The following is a 15,367-nucleotide window of genomic DNA, read 5'->3' on the forward strand; positions in this document are numbered from 1 at the left end:
GAGGGTGAGCTAAATTTTTGCGCCATTCAGTTGGTATAAGAGCGGCTTCTTGTCGTAAGTGAAAATATTTAACTTTAAATCGTTTATCCTTTCAAAACGCTTTATGTCTGAGAGTTTCATGGGGAAACTCACATTTTTCATTTAAAAATATTTTAGTTTATTCTAATAACTGCATGGGGAATTCGAATTTTTGTAAGTGGGGAACAGATGAGCTAAACAACTATATACCAAACATTTGTGATCGTTGCATTTTATATTTAGAAGCGATTTTTTTTTTCTTTAGGCAGTGAGGTAATTTTATATTACCACAACCCCTTCATGATTCTCTATAACTTTAATATTGACATCTAAGAAATTTATTTTATTAATTACCCAACCACTACTATTTTTGATGAAAATTTCTATTGAGTTAAATACTATTCATACTATTGGACCTATTCATATTCATATTTCATACTAGCACTTATTAGATACCCAAAAATGAGAAATTCATTATCGATAATTACAGTCAAGTCAGGACAGGAAGTAAGTTTGGGCATAATTTAAGACACATACTCAATTCATTTCTTTAAACTACATGAACCAGAACAATTAAACTACAGAGTTATCACCAATTATAAACATTTAAATTAGTCTCTCTATTGAAATAACGAGATATATATATAAACCATACCTTCTATCACAGCAACAGGAAGAGAATTCATGACATTTATATCCCACCAACATGTGTATCTAAAATAATACAGATTTAAATGACTGAAATATAAATGAAAGCATTAACTGTAATATAAGCTGCCACAAAACATAACAATAATTTATACTTGATAATTAAGTCCTTTTTATATTTAAATACGTTGAAATTATTAATATGTTATCTATTTTTAAGTCTGCTACTGATACTGTTACAAATTTCAGATCGACTAGCTCTGTTAAACTATCTCCTTGTGAATCCAAAAACTTCAAACAGACTTGATTCAATAAATAAAATCAAGTCTTAAAACATCATCATTGATACAGCCTAAACAATAAAAAATTTGGGAGGAGGAAGATTGGTCAATATTATAACAATAGCATTGTAAAAAGAGCTCCCGGCCTTAATTTTTAATAATCCTTCTTTAAGAATAATATATATATCTGAAACTGTCACATTACTCTTTCTTTCTTTTTTTTTACAAATCAGGAACAATTTTGATATTTTAATCAAAAATTTCTTCAGTAAAAATAAACAAGAATAATACATTTTTTATATTTCAATGTTTTCATTTCTATTCACACATTTTCTATTTAAAAAAAAAAAAAAAACTGTTGTATCATTTTAAAATTTTGTTGATGCTATTTGCTCATATCATATACAGAATCATCTACAGAAACCTCTAAATCATATTATATATATTGCTTTAACTTTTTAAATATTTTACGTTTTTTCAAGACATTTCTTTTGAAACAGTTAAATCTGTGTTCTTACAAATTTCTATGACATAATCTTTGGCCTGCAGCTAAAGAATTGTGCAAATAGAAGTCTGTCATCAATTCCCAAAGTGGTGTTGTTGTTTTACTAGGTTTGTAAACTCCCAAAAACAAATTGATAGCATTTTGCTTGTCAGCATCTAAAAATAATAATAATAATTTAGATAACAGAATGTTTTTTACTTAAAATAAGGATTATTATTACATAGAGTGTTAAGTATTCTTTATAAAAGATAAACTTTAATAATTCAAAAATAACCTAAACTGAACCAAAACTGTAACTTACCAGAAAAAGTGTTGCTATAATATCTTGATAAGGTTTGTAAAATATCTCGCGAATGAGATGACAATGGAGCTATTTTCCTGTATGTTTTAACTCTATGCACAAGCTGAGAACCTCCATACTGCAGTGCTAATGTATCTCCATGATCTTCATAAAGTTCTTCTAACATTCTAAAAATATCAAATTTGCTATAAAATCTATAATTTTTTAGAATATCAAAATTCAATTTTAGTGAAAATAAACAAGATGAAAATAATTTATGTTAATCAAAAATGGGAAATACAGAATTAAGAATCTCATTCCATAAAAGCAAATATACAATAAAAAGGATTAAACATATCTATAAAAAATGTTTCAATTTTAGTTAACTTTTTAATAAAATTGAAATTTTCACTTCTTATGAGGTATTTGAATGTATTTGATAAAATGTTTGATGAAAATTGTGTTATAATTTTGGTACTGAGGAATTATAACAATTTCACACATAAAAAAAATGCTCTTACACTACTTCTCTAATTTTCTAGAAAATTACAAAAAATTCCTTTTTAAGAAAGCATTACACAACTCATGTCAAAAATATTTGAAACAGTTTTTTTAGAAGTTAAGTAGAACATTACAATTAATGGTAATTGTACTCTCTTATTGTTGAAATTTTGCTTGCATTTGATTTTCGATCAGTCTTGGGAAACATTGACAATAATAGATTTCATTAAATTATCCACAGAAGAATTTTATAGAAAACAATGATTAAATTTTATTAAAATAATTTTTTAAAAAAATAAATAAATTTAAGAAAAGTGATAACATAAATTACAGAGATTAATGAATAGAGCTGCTGTCTAAAGGATGTATAAAAGCAAAACTACTCAACTTACCGCACACAATCTGTATCAAACTCTAATTTCGGGTTTTCTAGCACTCCAAGAACATACAACTAAAATTATATTAAAAATCACATCAATGTAAAAGTAAATTCATAATATTTTATACTTTTAAATGTTCACCTGATTATTTGATAGCTCATTTTAATACTTTTTAATTTTTCTTAAATCATTGAAAATAGAAAAACACTTTTATAACATTACAACAATAAGAATATTTTACAATTCGAAATCAAAGACCCCTTTCTAATAAAACATACCACAGGATACTTATTCTTTAATTGTTGCTTTGTCAAACATCAAGTCTAATTGTATGAAATACTATTTCATTCATAGCCTTCCTATTTTTTCTTAAATAATGTATTGAAATGACCTTTAAGTAACACACATATTAGCAACATTTAAAGCTACAAAAAAAGTTACTCAAAAAAATATCCAATGCTGTGAAAAACTTTGACTGACAGTTGAATTCCATGAGAGAGATGAGCAATTCAACATTTGTTAATAGTTACTTTGACTAATGTCATATTTTAAACAGAACAAACTCTGACATCTGCAAAATTAAATTTTAAACTATATGTATAGTAGATTTTGATTTAGTGATTAAAAAATATCATTTAAAGCTTTTCTCAACGAACAGTATTTTTCCATCATTTTTTTTTACACTAAAGTTGTCATTAAGTTCAGAAATCAGGCATATAACAAGCATTCAAATATTTGAAGCTGCATTTTTGAAACGCTTGCATTATGAATAATCAATGAAACAAACTTATTTAATATCTAACAACTTTCTGCTATGATATAACAATATTAGAATCATAATATTAATTATTTTTCACTTCTATAAACTATCCTGAGATGTTTTAGCTAATATTCAAATTTAACATGCTATAGAAAATATATAAAGGTAAAAGTGAAATTCATAAATACTTTGCATAATTTAAAAATCCAGACTATAAGTTAGGTTTTCTTTAAATTCACTCACATATATTATAAGGATAACATTATAAGGATATACAATGCTTAGGACATAACAGGATATTTTTGCAGTCACCCTCTAACTATCACCATCAGCAACTTAAGAAATATAAATGACACCCAGAAAAAATTCCCTCTACATATTGAATAGAAAAAAGTGGCAAAAAAGCATTAATGCCCAAGCTTCTGTTACCCCTTCATCCTCCCTTTGGCCTGATTACTACACTATTGAAATGCTATGAGGAAGAATAAGGCAAGTTTTATAACAATCAATTACATAGATCACTTTTCCTTTAAAATAAAAGATTTAGTCATTTATGCTCATTCTTTTTGAACGAAAATAGTTTAGATTTATCTGCCTTTAGGTTACTATTCAAAATGTGAATTAAATTTTACATTATTCTTTAAAATAACTTGATAACTAATGGAAATAATTAGCTTTTGGCATTTTTAAAACATTTAATATAATCCATGATTTTTCAAGAAACATTGAGATTTAATGCTGCAACTGATATGCTCAGATATAATAGTAGGATCTTGAGTACTACAGTACTTCATACATTTTTAACATTAAAAATATTATCAACATTTGACAAATGCAATTATTTATATGCATGCTGCCATTCCACTGAATCTTAATATCAAATATGTTTTTAACTTCTTGCATGTGATATTTATATAATATAGTAGCCAACAAACGATTTGATATGATTGTAATTTTTGATATCTGACAACTATCACATCTGTATCAGTTATATAATTTCATTAAATTTTACCCACAAATACTGCCATATAAGGAGGATGATATTAGTGAAGATTCATTACAATAAATTAAACAGTAACTTTTTATTAGTAAAAATATTAACCCTAAGCAACATATTCATATTATCCAGTTTATGAATATATATTGTTAGGAATCTGTAATGCTGCTTTCCAGCACAGTTAATTCAATCGTAAGAAAGACAGTTTTACAGACAGCTTTATTGGATACTGAATGCATGTTCAATCAGTGACCCTCAGACTTGGTGATTATATGGTAGATTCTACAATAACCAGGAATTTTGGCAAGAGGGCCCAATAACAAGCAAATTATATCCACATTTTGAGAATTTTCAGTATTCTGTCTCGGAACTAATAAATGGTCAGTAAACCAAACTCAAGTCAGTCATTTAGTTAATAAGCATTGATGAAATTGGATCACTCATCAATCAGCGTTGAGAGACTAGAGAGTCAAGAGACTAGAGGATTAAGTCATGTGCTGAATCTTGGAGTCTAGTATTGAAGCTGCAGTAGTAGTATTGTGCTGAGTAGCCAATCCTATAACAGTTAACTGACAGTCAAGTACAGCTAAAGTAAGGAAACAATGGAAAATAACAGGTATTTGGAGGGACAAGAATAGATGTGTGAACTCTCTCTTCCTATTGAGTTCTGTCTGGTTGCTTTATATGGATTGTTTATGTGATTGTTTACTATGGATTAGCTACGTGTGGGCTGCTGTTTATTTCCTATATATGTTGTGGCTGTGTTTTATTCTTTCGTGTGAATGAACATCTTTATTTGTTATTGAGGCTGTTTAGGCTATATCACCATACATCCAGTACAATAAACAATTGATTTTACAGAATTTCAAAAAGAGAATTTTCTGTAAAAGTATATACTGTACATATATATATATATATACATAAGCCAATATAAATGTTCTAGAAATTACCTGAAAAGCTAAAGCTGCCTTTCCAAGAGCAAACTGAGCTGTGTTTGTTCGATCCAAGCAATCCACACAATTTACTCTCACAATACCCGTTTGAAGCCGGGAGCCATCAGGTCTCAGATGACCACCAAGAGACAGTTTTTTGTTAATATGTGGATTGATAGTTTGGCAATAAAATTCTTTTCTGGTATGAAAAAATCCTGTTTTATTTAGAACACAATAAGCTATCTGAGCAAGACGAGGCATGACATTTGCTTCTTTCCTGGGGAAAAAAAATTTATACAAACATTTTTATAAATTATAAAGAATAAATGTTGTAAAAAATATGTAGGTAAAGTTTTCCAAAGGAAGAAGATTTTATTACATAGCTGTAAGGTAATGCAATAATACAAAATAAATAAAATTATTACCCGTGATTGCTCTACTATTTTTAATTTATAATTTTTAAATTTTTAAAAAGAAACTGAAATTTCATAAATATTATGTTGAAAATGGATAATGATATCAAATACATACATATAGGATTTAAAACTACAGACTTAACATAGTTATTTAATTTTGTAAAAACATGACCAATTTGAGCCTATCTTTATATGAAGAAAATTTAAAATAGGTACAGAAGAGACATTTACAAAGCAAACACAATTTCAGTTTCACATTTAAACGAATAAAACTCCCAATCATATAGTAAGTATTAAAATATATAGAACAGCAAATTATTAAAACAGTGAAAAGATGAACTGTTGTAAAGATAAACTAATATTCATATTCTTTTTCCTGCATAATGACAATATTTGGCAAATTCTCTTCTAATCTCCAGTGAACTATAGTATATTTGATCAGTCATTCAAAATTTGAATGTTTTCATTAAAAAAAAAATTAAAAATTTTAAATCCAAACACACATAATGAAAGAATTTTGACAACAGTTAATGAAATAAAGACAATTCTAGTACTTTGTGTTAATATTTCATAATTTAGCTACTGCTTAACACAATATAATGCTAATGCTAAATTTCTCTACTTGGTCTTGCCATTAAATAACTCAATATTTTTGAAGCGGCACTCACTAACAGAATTTTGCATAACAATAAAATGCTATATAACAAATTTTAAAAGTATAAAAATTGAAATTCAAAGAATTGTTACATTCAGTAAAGTACATTTGCCAAACAAGAAGCCATATGAGGTATTTTTCTAAGATAGTTACAAACTAAAATAGTTGCATTCTGAAAATTGCAGGAAATACTAAAAGGATGATATTAAAATTTTTTTTACAGAGAACAATATAAGTCTTGACAAATATTGAAATGTAATAAGATGGAAAAATTAAAAATGCTTCATACATTTTATTTGTGTGAGCCATGTCAAAACCAATGTTGATAATTTGATGCTGTGGAGGTAGAAATTGATTAAGGTAACCAATGGCCCCAGAAAATTCTTCACTCAAAATGCTTTCATGGCGTTTTTGTTCTCGTTTCTTCACCAAATTTAAGACTATAATGGGGGAACCATAGCGTCGAAGAAGTCCATTGAAATGTTGACCAGCCACATAACAGAATGGATCAGCAATATCCACTAAATAAAAGAAAAAAATTAATTCAAAATTTGTTGCTGTAGAATTTTACTTGAATAATTAAAGTAGAATTTTTTTTTAATGATTCCACATATTTTAAAGATTGTGAATATATATTGCAGTAACATCGAGACTACTGTATTATACTTATTAAGTTCTAAAAATTATCCATAATTTTTTAAAAATAACAACAAAGTCAAAAAATAATGTCATTACTTCGACAGATAAAAGGGAGACAAAAATAATTTAAACATATAATTGCTTAGACTATTTGCTTAATAGTGATTTTAATACATTTTCTGATATGAATTGAATAAATACTTCATAAAAGGAGCAGAATAAAAGTTAAGAATATTTATTAATCAATTATTTGTGTTATTAATACACACTTTGTTAAAATGATTTGGTAGAAATTAATTCCAACAAAGATTGAGAATTGTAAAAGATAAATAGCTAAGAATTTTCTTTAGACTTGAAAGCATCAGAATTCTAAAAATTTACCCTTTAGCTCATGATCAGATAGAACCTAAAATTGCTTTAGAAGGAGATTTTGACAAAGAAATGGGAAAGTGTCACTTCCCTCCTTCCATATCACCAGAAAGTATTAAAAGATCTTTTATAGAACTACTTATTTTTGTCTCCACATACTTATAATAAAGCTACCCATATATAGGTTGCTTCACAATAAGTAAAGGGAGTAGTATTATCCATAAAGAATTGAATATTCCAAAAGATTAGATTTGTAAGATAAATGAAATCCTAATAACTTACTGATACAGCATATGAACCAAGATGTTAACAATGATAAAAAATATTTACTGCTACAACATAGGTGTTATTCTATATGAAAAAAAGTTAGCAATATTGCCATTTTTTAATCACTCATTTAATATCTTCTATGAAATACAAAATCCAAAGTTAAATTATTAATATAATGATTTGCAGATATATTTTTTTTTATTAATTGTGTGTATGCATGCACGCTTTGAAATATATGACATGAAAATTACAACATTAGTAAAGATACCTACAAGTAATTGGAGGTTTAGGAACCATCTTGGAAATATCTTGAGACCATTGAGAGGGAATAGAACCCCTCATTTGGACAAAAGATGTGAAGTTGCCAACATTCAGAAGAGAGACAGAAGAATCAAATACTATTTGTTCAGTTTCCACTTCATTTGCAACATCACCCTGTGAAGTAATATATTAAAATAATGAGGTTTGAAAGAAAAAATATTTTAATAAATCTCTCAAAAATATAAAATACAATAATACAAAATACATTTTTAAAAAAGGCAAATTTTATCTTTTTCTCATAATAATGTATTATCAACTGCTCATCCTCTAATGAAAATTGAGTATTAATTGTTTTTCTAGAAGTAAGAGTAGCAGCACACTGGGGATGTTTGTGACATAACAAATTTCTAAACTACATTGGTTATAAGACAATGATTTTTCAGTTTAATCTGAAAAGTTAGAGATCATGTAAACAATCACAGTGAGACTTTCAGTATTAAAAATAATTGCTAAATATGGTGAGTTTATAGCCAGGAACTGTAAATAATATTCCTGTATAAGTTTTAATGAAACATGAAATCTAAATTTAAACAGTTGGGCCTTATTTTATGATTAATAAGACTCAAATCCACCATACTAGATGAAATATATATATATTTTTTATATTCTAAAAACTACTAAGTCATGATTATTTATCTTAGAAGAACACTTATTTTGTTTTTAATCTGATATAAGATAAGAGTAAGGATCCCTCCTCCCCTCCTTTCACCAATAGTTTCCACTCCCATTCGAAATGCATTTAAATGAATGCCATTTTCATTCACTAATATCTTAAAAGACTTTATCATAGAATTTTGCTTTTAATTTATTTATGATCATATTCATAATTAGTTTTTCCGTTTTAGAAAGTATTAACATAAAATATATATTCTTTTTTTTTTCTCAAACAAAAGCAGTTTATTTTAGAGTAAATCCTGTAAATTTATTGCATTAGAAATATAAGTTGCATAAGATATTTTGATATTTCATTTATTTTTTATTTGTTTAGAACTTGATTGAAAATGTTTAAGATAAGTAAGTTTACATAGCTGAAGTATTCATATCAAGAAAATAGTACTTCATTGCCTGTATTAAAAGTTATTGGATATGGGAAGATACATCAATTGTAGTATTTTAATTATGTCATATTTTCTTACTATATAATATAATAAAAGTTAAATAATTTTTTATTCATTAATTAAAGATACTTACTTTATCATTAGTTCCTCTCTTTAAAAATCTTGTTCCAGCAAAAAATTGTGAGCGCCGAGCAATAAGCGTTAAATAGATGGAATGTCCATAAATACTTAAATCTGAATTTTGTTAAGATTTTACTATTTTTAAGCAAGATACCATGATCTTATGTTAGAATTGAAGGATATTTCAATAAGATATTCAATCTGATTGTAAGTTTCAATGTTCATTTAATCCAAATTAATTAAAAATTTCAAAAAAATTGCTCAATGGTGCACATTTTTACTCTTAAAAGTATATTTGCATGAAATTTTATATTCAAATGATCTGCTCTGTTCAGCGCCAATGCATATATATACATTTTCTCCTTTATTATTAATAAAGATATTACTAATGAACAATATGCCATGATCTTTCTATAATTTCTTTCTTTTTATATATGTTTTCTACATGTTTATTGTTGTGTGTGTATGAACATATTAAAGGTACTAATATTTTGTTAATCAACAAATATTTAGTCATAAAAAAACAATATTGCACTTTTTTATTTTAAAAAGTAATAAATCTTAAAATTATGAGCATGTATTAATTTAAAAGTCAACAATTTAAAGAACAGATGTCAAGGTTTACCAAAAAACATTTATTACAAGCTGCAAATAAAGACCCTTTTCCTGTTCTTAAATTATTTTCCTATAAAATCACACTTTTGTGATATAATATTATTTATTTTTATCATAGACATGCAGAGTGAAAGAACAGATGTATAAAATGTTGATTCCCCTGCCTAACTACATTTCATCAAACTAAGAATATTATAATAGTTTTAAGATCTCATCTAATAGAAGTATCCACTTAATGTTCTGATAATGTACATCAAGCACAAAAAAATAAATAACAGACTTGGAATGCAGGTAGAATTTATTGTTTTTATTATTCATGGAGAGGCAGCCATTCAAAATTGGTTACCCAGATTTATCTTACTTAAAACACAATCATAATTAAAGATTATAGTAATTAATTATAAAAATAATGTAAAACTTTATCACAACAATAAGCATGCTTCAAAAGGATACTAGATTGACCAACAAAACCATGAGTTATATACAGAAGCCAGTCTGGGTGTAAATCAACCATATCCAATAAGTGAGAATTCCATACAAATCTTAAATGTGGTTTTACTTTCACACCATAGTTAGTCTGTCCTAATAATTACACAATAAGGAATAATTTTTGATTGAAAGTTATTTAAAAATAAGCATATTATTAAGGTTTTATCACATCAAAAATCAAATTTATTAAAATTTCATAGAAACATATCAGTTCCAAATTATTAATTCTATTTGTAAATTAAATAAGAACCACAAACAAAATTCTTTCAAAAAATATTAATAATCATATATAATATTTATTTATTAAAAGAAAAATGCGGATGGGATATAATAAATATATTCATATTTCCAATAACTACATACATTCAAATCTAATAATTTTTTAGAAATCATAATTTCAAATCGCAAAATTAAATAAAAAAAATATTAAAGGTTAAAGTTTTCTATTTAAAATGCAAGACTCTTTTTTCCTTCATTTTTATATATATAATATGTAAAAAGTACATAAAGGAGTAAACTTATTGATATAATTGAGCTATTGTATAAATATCATTAATTTAAACCCAAAACTTTCTGAGCCAAACTGATAAACAAATTATATTTCTTTATTAGGGATACCTCATAATATTTAAATATAATTTTAAAAAAATTCTTAAAAGATTGAAATACAACAGATGTATTATAAAATATTGCAATATTTATAAATTAAATCTATTTTGGAACAACAATAGTACATTTTTCGAAATTTGCCATTTGAAGCTTATAAATATACTTAGATTACTCTCAAAATTTGTGAGAAGTTACTTTTAAAAGTATCATTTTATTATTTCTTCTTCTTCTTCTTCTTCTTTTTAATCTTTCATTTAAAATAAATACAGTGTGCTGCAAGACAAACAATTATAAAGAAACACTTTTAAAATTATAGTGATGATTTCAAAATAGTTAAATGATATATTCACATAAGGTGTTTCAAGAACATAGTTGTTTCCTTTACAGCAATATGTTATGTATTAAGAAATGTGCAAGTGAAGTTAATGAATTTAGAAATTAAATGGGTTTTAATTAAGACTTTCTCCTATATTTGATAAAAAAATATTGTGATGATAAAAATTATAATAAAAAGTTGTAAATGAACACACCAGTTTCTTTAGGTAAAGCAACTAAGTCTTCATTAGATCTTAGTTCTGACCATACAGCATCACCATCTGATGAATTATCAAATTGAGATGACCCAGTGCTGCCCCTTGCTTTGATTGGACTGTCTTTATCAACAGAATTCTGTTTAAAAAAAAAACAGAATATTTTAAAACTGAACATCTTAGTTTGAAAGAAATGTATCAAGTATATATGCTTTATTTGATATAATAATTAATGAGTTTCTAATTTTTTTTAAAATTACCATCAAACATTAATAGGCAAACACATTTTTTCCTTATCTAGAAATTTCATAATCTGATTCCTAGATATAGAAACAAAGAAATGACCATCAGAAACTAATAAGACTAATAAAAAATAAATTTTTAATGGTAACCAATTAAGCTATTATGCAATTTTTCTCTAAATTAAAAAGAAATGCTAATTATTTTACTGAATAAATTTTTGCCCTGATTAAAAGGCTCAGAAAAATAGATACTGTTTATTATTTGCTAAATTTACATATAGAATCAAAGTGAAGTCTCAATACCATCAACAATTAAAAGATGAATTACAAAGACAATTGCATTTTTAATGGCACAAAGGCATCAAAGTACTGGACTCCACAAAAAAACTTTCATATAAATAATTAAAAATTAAGTTTAAGACTATTAAATTAACATACCTTATCCCCATTTAATGTTTAAAAATACTGTTGAAAGGACTATTAAAATATGCATAAGAAATTATATGCAATTAATCCATAGTGAATCTGCTAGTCCACACAGACAGTTAGCAATAAATAATGCTAAATTTAAGATAGTTATTTCACAAATTCTAATAAAATATTTTAAATTAATAAAATAATAAAATTGCATTTAAAAATATTGAGGATTTTGAAAGGTTCTGTTAAAATTTTGGCACCCACATGGTTATTCTACAACCCCATTTAGGAAGCAATTAAATCAATTCAAATTTTTAGATTAAGACTCATAACAAAGTTTGGTGTCGTATATAGTAGTTCAATAAATTGGCAAAATTTTAATAAAATTAAACTAACAAGCATTTAAATCTTTTCAATTATAAATTGAATGGGAGCAAAGAGTAAAAAGAAAAATAAGAGAAAATTCTCACAAACACACACACATATATATAAAGGAGACAGAATGAAAGATAGGACCAAAATGAACAGCAAGTCAACTCAATCAGTTCAATAAAATCAAGTCAGTTTAAACAGAAGATTAAAACACAGTTTAAAGCAGATAATTTATCATCCACAGTAACAGAAACACAATGTGACCTTTCATAGTTTGGAATTCAAACTATTTATAAAAATCAACAACTTTTAAAAGACATTAACTTGGATAAAAGTTACTCAGGCCAATATACAAATAATTTTATAATAAAAAAATATAAGAATAAATATATAAATGATAATAAAAATATAATATTATACAAAAACAAATCTTACTCTTAAGCTTTCAAGGAAATTGTCGGCTATTTCCTCAGGTGCTCCTTCAATAGTTTTCAATTGTGGATCCCAAAATGGTGTACTTTTGGATTGGTCAACATCCTGAGAGACATTGAAGGAAGAGAGTTCTCTTAACACAGCCATATTATATTGCAGAGTGTGAGTTAAGTCATAACTATAGCTAAAAAAATCAATAAAAATTCAGTAAAATATTACACAATAGAAAACTACATCTTTTAAGTGAAAAATAAGTCAGATAATTTAATAAATTGACAAAAAAAAAACAGTCAAATTAATTCTGTAAAAATGCCTAAGAAACTTAATCTTGATTTCATTAGTTACATTAACATTACATATATAACATTTAATAATATAACACTAGAAATCATATGTAACCCTAATACCAAAAATTTGTTTTAACATTTAAAAACATATTTTAAAAATTCGGAAAAATAAATAAAAAATTATATACTTTAGCCTTAAGTGCTTATTAAATTAGGCCTACCTGAAATAGAAATCACTAGACAAATCCATACTTTGAAATAACTTGACATATCTAGAAAAAAATAAACATGAGAAAATAAAAACTGGTAGAGGCAAAAATTTTTTAAATGTGTAAATAACATTTTAATAATAAATATAATATTACAAAATAAACATAAATTAAGCTAAAATTGATAGAAAAAAATTAAATTCCTTTAAACTCTTAATATTATTAAATAAAGATTAATCAAAAAGTTCAATATACAAAATAAAAAATATTTTTCATACATATATGCTTTTAAAACTTTATTTATTTTCTCTTAATAATATGTTTATTCTCCAAGTCTCTCTTAAGAATATGCTTTTCTCCATGTATAACATGTATTGAAGCCAAAAAGGCGAGTTAATTATTTTTTTAGAGCTTACAAATGCAGTAAATAAAAACTAATCTTCTAAGTTGAAAAAGCTTTAGATCGAATAGTTAATTTCAAAATGTTAATAGTATTTTGTTAATCTGAATTGTAAAGAAATTCCTGAATTTTTCATGAAGATATTAATATATATTGTATAACTTTTTATATATGATAATAAGATTGTAAAGAGAGAACCAGAAAATGTTGCTTCAGATTTTAATGAGAATCAAAATAACAGGTATGAGTTATAATTAATCCACAGCTTCAAGAAGTTTAAAAAATTGTTTACAGGAAAAAATGGTAGTAAAAAAAATTATTTCTTTTATTTAAGATTATTTTAATGATAATTTATCTATTAGCTCCATTTTATGATAAATTATCTGTTAACTATGTGATAATTTTCACACCAGAGATTACACAGAAGTTTTACATTTACCGTTAGTAATAAACATATATAGAATAAAACATATTTGTTACAGGAAGAAGAAAAAGAAACTGTATGCTTGTTTCTTTCTTTCAGTTTCTGATTGACAAATGTGAAACAATAGTTAAGCTAATATTGTTAACCCCTTCAGGACCAAGTTTGGAGAACGAAACACTTTCACGGATGGACTGAATGCTCCAAAATGGAGCATCACACATATTTAAAATCATTTAAATATAATGATTTCAATTTTACAAGTAACGTATTTAATATACAACTACTTAATATATATTAATATAAAGACTATTACATTAATAGAAATAAATGAAACAAGCAAAGTATTCAAGTTTTAACTGTACCCATGAAAACAAATACTATATAGATGAAAATAAAGTTATAAATATAAAATTTGCAACCCCAGCAATAGTCAACTGAACGCACTTTCCCATACTCTCCTAGTAATAATAAAAAAAATATAAAAAAGCAATCAACAAGAATTGCGGAGTGTCTTTAAACTGCATGTTCACTTTTAGCGAGCCATTTGTTTATACTGATAAATCTAACAGATCTAGAAATAGAGATTAGAAACCAATGTCTACATATGAAGGTTAAATGCCATAAAATTTGACTGCTATTTCACTTTTCTTGTCATGGTAAGCAAAATAAAACCGATTAAAAACAAATAAGAAACTAGGTAGTGAACCTGAAACTGCAAAAAACAAATTAATTCCTACATATACCAATAAAGCATTCCAATATTTTCCCACTCAGTAAAAATATAAACATAAACTCAGAGCAAAATAAATCATGGCCCTTTAAATGTCTAATTCTCTCGAAAGAACTGATCATGTGCAATTGTTGACGTTTAAATACATCAAAATAAATTTTTTAAATGTTAAAAAAAACTAGGAACCGAAGGCATATATTGAAGGTCAGCACTCTGCGAGATATTATTAAAAATTGTAATGAACTTCAACCGCTATCTAGTGTTGTTTAAAAATTTAAACAAAATGTTCCAAATAGAAATCACACCAGCATAATCATGATCAGATAGAGACGAAAAGGCTCGTCTTATATATGATACTGTGTGTCATATGTGAAGGGAAAATCGCATGATCACATATCTGTGATCATGATCCTGAATGGGTTAAGGATAAAGTTTTGATTATTGTGAAAGCATCCCTTATT

General features: G+C 25.9%; 1 protein-coding gene across 2 annotated transcripts in view; it reads right to left on the bottom strand.

The window, feature by feature from the left end:
- LOC129975849 (polyphosphoinositide phosphatase-like) overlaps positions 1-15,367 on the bottom strand; it is a 39,384-nt gene that overhangs the window by 17,157 nt on the left and 6,860 nt on the right. For both annotated transcript variants that reach the window (XM_056089097.1, XM_056089098.1), the window contains exons 5-16: positions 13,365-13,415; positions 12,860-13,040; positions 11,394-11,532; positions 10,219-10,347; positions 9,164-9,264; positions 7,924-8,086; positions 6,663-6,894; positions 5,321-5,579; positions 2,626-2,684; positions 1,754-1,920; positions 1,466-1,607; positions 674-732 (exon numbers count right to left, since the gene is read on the bottom strand). In XM_056089097.1, coding sequence (XP_055945072.1) covers positions 674-732; positions 1,466-1,607; positions 1,754-1,920; positions 2,626-2,684; positions 5,321-5,579; positions 6,663-6,894; positions 7,924-8,086; positions 9,164-9,264; positions 10,219-10,347; positions 11,394-11,532; positions 12,860-13,040; positions 13,365-13,415 — 1,682 coding nt within the window. The remainder of the gene's footprint in view (positions 1-673; positions 733-1,465; positions 1,608-1,753; positions 1,921-2,625; positions 2,685-5,320; positions 5,580-6,662; positions 6,895-7,923; positions 8,087-9,163; positions 9,265-10,218; positions 10,348-11,393; positions 11,533-12,859; positions 13,041-13,364; positions 13,416-15,367) is intronic.

The sequence above is a fragment of the Argiope bruennichi genome, chromosome 7 (genome assembly GCF_947563725.1).
Source record: "Argiope bruennichi chromosome 7, qqArgBrue1.1, whole genome shotgun sequence".
Lineage (NCBI taxonomy): Eukaryota > Metazoa > Arthropoda > Arachnida > Araneae > Araneidae > Argiope > Argiope bruennichi.